The 5000-nt window shown below is 39.8% G+C and overlaps 1 protein-coding gene across 1 annotated transcript in view; it reads left to right on the forward strand.

Annotated features, from left to right (window-relative positions):
* Positions 1-5000, forward strand: part of LOC101850032 (Meckel syndrome type 1 protein) — a 27037-nt gene that overhangs the window by 14271 nt on the left and 7766 nt on the right. The window contains exons 12-15 of the mRNA XM_005107218.3: positions 227-289; positions 2060-2130; positions 3630-3705; positions 4937-5000. The exon at positions 4937-5000 is cut by the window's right edge and continues 44 nt beyond it. Coding sequence (XP_005107275.1) covers positions 227-289; positions 2060-2130; positions 3630-3705; positions 4937-5000 — 274 coding nt within the window. The remainder of the gene's footprint in view (positions 1-226; positions 290-2059; positions 2131-3629; positions 3706-4936) is intronic.

Raw genomic sequence — 5000 nt, forward strand, 5'->3', positions numbered from 1 at the left:
GAGAGCTGGTTTTCCAATGCAGTGGTGCCCCAACGGTTGCCCCAACTACGGGATAGAAGAAGAAAAAGAAGAAGAAGAAGAAGAAGAAGAAAAATGAACAGTGTGATTTTTTTGATTTTTTTTATTCATTTGGTATGTCTTTAGGGAGTGGAGGAAACTGGGAGAATCTGTTGTGGGAAACTGTGGTGTATTTTCTTTTTTTTTTGTCTTCTTCTCTTTTCCTCAGTCTCTGCCCAAGATTTTGAGAAGGATAACCTGTACGTCCATCTGTTTGTCGATCTTCCAAAAGGTACTGATTGTTGTTATCTGAATGTGTTAATGCTTTTAATACAGTAAGTTGTTGGGTTTTTTTAACTTCTGATGTTGTGTTAATTTGTGGATAATGAGAGTATTAAGCCTATCAGTACGCCCTGGGGTCATTTTGTACCCCTGGGGTTGTATTCACATTTTAGAATATACTTCTAGTGCGAAGGTCTCTTTGAAACTTTCAGTATTTCTCAAAAAATCATTTTGACAGACTGCTATGCAAAGCGTATGGATCAGATTAAAGCGTACATTTTCTCTTTGGAAAGTGGTGGCACAGAGTTCCCCTCGTCGTGTGGATACGATAGTGAAACACAACGTACGGATAGGGTTAAGAGACCACCAGCTCTGTGAATCTATGATAAAGGTTTTTATTTTTTTGGTTACAGAAAATATCAGAATATGTATTGTGTATCACAGAAGTTAATTTGTACTGTAAGAACTAAAGAAATAGGCTGAAAATCAGCTGTCAGATTCCGTTACCTCTCTAAAACTGACAGCCCCAAAATACTAGCCTGTCCCCATGGTTTTATGCACCCCTCATAATTTAGTAACATTTGATCATTTTTTGCATAATTTCTGATGATTTCCTGCATCATTCTTCGTTAAAATTAACAGAATCGCGTAATTTCACAATTTTGAGCTCAGTTTGCATAATTTCAAAGTTTTTCTTGCATAAAACGACGGGGACAGACTGTCAGCTTCTACGATTGTGCACGACGTACCAATGTCTGACAGGCCGTGTCTACCTCTTTGTTATGTTTTACTTGGAACTGTCCCCATCGTTTTATGCAAGAAAAATTCTGAAATTATGCAAACTGAGCCAAAAAAAAGTGAAATTATGCGATTCTGCTAATCTTAACAAAAAATGATAAAGGAATATAATCAGAAATTATGCAAAAATTGATCAAATTTTGCTAAATTATGCGGGGTGCATAAAACAACAGGGACGGTTTGAAGGGGTCATGTAACACTGAGGAAACGTAGCAATTTTCATATGATCATTACCTGTTTTTGGTAAAGCCGTGGATTAAATAGGACATAAGTTTACACCATTTTATACTCTCGTTATCTCATATAGACCAAGCAGTGGGCGAAAAAGAACATTTATTTACAGTTTTTCTGTAACTTTTGGGTGGAAGTACTAGATCTATATGTGAGGCAGCGTGGTGGAATCAGGCTCTCGTCAAAATAATCAAAGTGAAGAAACTGGCATTTTTTGGCAGGTTTGTGAATTTTTATCGAAATTTTGTTTTTTGGCTCACACCTTTCATGCCCATTAAAGAACTCATTTCTGTCCGGATTTTTCTTTAAAACGTTAATTAAATGCACCAAAAATGAAAATTTTGCAGTTATCACGGACTCTTAAGCTAAGGAAATAACTACTCTTGGCGGCTGTATTCTCACTAATTTTACCTCTGAGAACAGATGACCCCAAGCTCCTTCATTCGCAAATATCTCGACTTGTATTCAAGATAATGGATATTTTTTCAGCCTAATAAAGGCAAGTGAACACGATTTAAGATGGTACCAATAACTCTACATCCCCAAAAATTGACGAGAGCCTGATTCTACCACGCTGCCTCACATATCGATTTTCAACCTGTGTGGTCCGATTGTAGCACTATAAAAGCAACAAGCAACACAGAACTGAAGTTTTGAGTGATTACTATTTGTCCGAATCTGTATGCGTTCTCTGTTTCTGAAAACAATCTCAGGACTTGTAATATCGCGTAATGTTTTCGTTTCTTCGCAGACTGGAGCGCGGAGAGAAGCCAACAGTTATCCTGGGTGACCCAGACGTGCCGGTCGAAGACGGAGGACGAGGTGAGCGGGTTCAGACTGTTTTGTTTTAGTAAGTGTTTTATGGCACTTCCAACACAATAAGGTCATATAAGTGCCCAAGAATAGATGTGCTACAGGAGAGTAACAAACATAAAAAAAGGAGAAGTGTGGTTTGCTCCTTCTTTCCTATCAAACATCTATCGTCCTTATCTCTCCTCCTTCTTTTTTGTGTTTGTTACTCTCTAGTAACACCTCTAATCTTTACGGCACTTATATATGACTTTATTGTGTTCCAAGTGCCGTAAAACTCTTATTAAAGCTAAAAAAAACTTCCTAGACTTCCTAGAAATAGATACTGTGGCAGTATCGCGTGTTCGCCAATTGAAACGCTGTGCAGTGCCTCTCTAGGTGCAAATTGTAAACTCCATGCAATGCCACTCTAGGTATTAAAAGGTTGTGTGCAATGTACCATAAGTACCAGGATAATTTTTTTTCCAAAGACTTTTTGTTCTTCTTCAAAGTAAATAGATTCTTAGATCGTGCCTTTTCTTTTTAGTTATTTCAAGTTAAAGTATGCATTCTTTGACTTCTTAGTCTAAAACACCTCTTCTCCCTTTCTGATTCCTGACTTGATTTAAATCAGTATTCTGATTTTCACTTAGAAATTTTCAGTGTGTAAATTTTTGGCTGTAGAATGCAAAATTTCATCATCACTACTTTTCTCACCCTGCATCTGGTTATAAGCAAAGACCGTATATAACAAGATAGTTCACTCCTTTCTTTGAGCCAATTAAAAAAGTGTCCTCAAAATCCGGTCACGCCCTCTTCCGCCATTTGAAGCAATGCTCGGACTTCCAAGGACCCTCTTGTGGCTGAGTGAACAATCTTGTTATGTATGATCTTTGTTTTAGGCCACGAACAAACACTTTCCACCTTTCCCTATCCTAGTCAAACGCCTCTTGCTATTATTCCATGTCTTCCCTCTTTCCTGTACATCATTTTTTGTGAGGGAGCTCTTGTGGCCTAGAGGTTAAGGTGTTCGCCTCTCATTCAAAGGTCCCGGGTTCAAATCCGGGTATTGTCTCCTTTCACTCTGCCCCCACCCCCTCACCTCCTTTGCCCCCTTCTCTGGGCTCCTGACTCTTTCTGCAGCCTTTCTACTGCTACTCCTTGGCTCCTTCTTACTGCTGTCTTTCAGCCACACCCCTAATCTTCTGGTAGGAGAGATTTACACCTAGCCTTCTCGGACAAGGCCGAAAAATCTCGGAGGTCCCGTGTGCAAGTTGCGGACGTTAAGGATCCCTTGGTTGTCTAAAATCCATAAGAGGCTTCGGCTGCCACCCGGACAAAGCTCAAAATGTCCTACCAACTGGAAATGTTTGATGTGTCCCCCACTCTCATATATAACCTTATGTAGTTGCAAGCGCCGTAAAACACTTACCCCCCCCAAAAAAAAATTCTTTGTGACTCTCATCATCATCATCATCATCATCGTCATCTTAAAATTTACTGACAGTTTGTTCTCTGTTTTTGCTTCACAGACAGAGATTGCCTACTTCAGTTACCCGTTCCACTTTGAGCTGAGTTACAAGAAGAACCCGATAAACTCACAGGAAGGTGAGAGGTCATGAGAACGTCTGTTTACATTACATTTGGTCGCTTTTAAGGACAAGCGGGTTAACCTGGATTTCAGGGGTTTCCAGAAATCTTGACATACACCTAAAGTGGGCATTGCCCTACCTATAGGAGAAGTTTGGTTTCATTAGTGTGTATGTTTGTTTGGTTATTGAGAAAACTTTCCTTGTCTTTTGTTAAAGTAACTGAATGAGGGACAAATACTTTACCTGCAATTTTCTCAGAACCGCATTTTTCGGCATAGCCCCCTTCACGGTGTACAAACAGCGCTCTTTTAGTTGGATCGGCGATGGAGTGACCGGGTCACGGCGGGCCGATCACCCAGAGGTCACTAACCCGCCCTCCCGCTACCTGCGTCGGTAGCCGGTGAAATGAATTTTTCAACACATGTTTTATCGTCTTACACAAAAGAAAAATATCATACGTGAACACAAGTTTGTTCTTTAGAGAAAGCAACTAAACCTCTTTATTGGTCCGAAATAGCAATACCATGGCTGCTCACGTTTTGGAGTTAGATGCTCTTAAAATGTATGTCTATTTATAGTTAGTCAAAACAACAAACACATATTGAATGGCTAATAGCCCGCCTAACAATAAATATGTACAAAACTGCCACGTAAGACAGGACAATGTGTTTAGAAATTGACTCACTCAAAATTTTGTTTCCAGCACGAACATGGAACTTGTCATGAGCATGATAGCCAAAACGCTTCCCTGCATTCATGACTTTTTGTATCCAATGGATTGTGTATCCTCCTGAATAATGATATACTGACGTATCTTCAATATACAGCACCGATTTCTTTTCACAAAATGAACATGTACAGAATAAAACTATAAATTTATACAATTTTTCTTTCTAAACAGGGGGAACTGCTGCTTTTTTTTCTCATCCTTTGTATCGTCATTTTCCTCTACTTCTTTTGTATGTTTGTCACTCTCTTGTGACCCGCTATTTCCGGGGTGCCTTGATAGTCGAGGAAGACTTTGTGCTGTCGAGGCTAGCAAAGTAAGACTGATTCCCCGTTTGGACTTCTCTGTTGACATCCACCCCTTGGCGCTCGTATGACCTTATGCAATTGCGAGCGCCGTAAAACTTTACTTAAACTAAAGTAACACCTCTATAATCTCCCATACAGCTAATTTGACCTTATTGTGTTGCTAGTGTCGTACAAATCTTACGAAAAAAACAAACAAAAAACTTACTTTGCAGACGTGCTCCCTCATTTCCCACGTCTGATGGTGGAGGTCGGCGCACTCGACTCCTGGTACCGACA

This window comes from Aplysia californica, unplaced genomic scaffold (genome assembly GCF_000002075.1).
Source record: "Aplysia californica isolate F4 #8 unplaced genomic scaffold, AplCal3.0 scaffold00586, whole genome shotgun sequence".
In the NCBI taxonomy this organism is placed as follows: Eukaryota; Metazoa; Mollusca; class Gastropoda; order Aplysiida; family Aplysiidae; genus Aplysia; species Aplysia californica.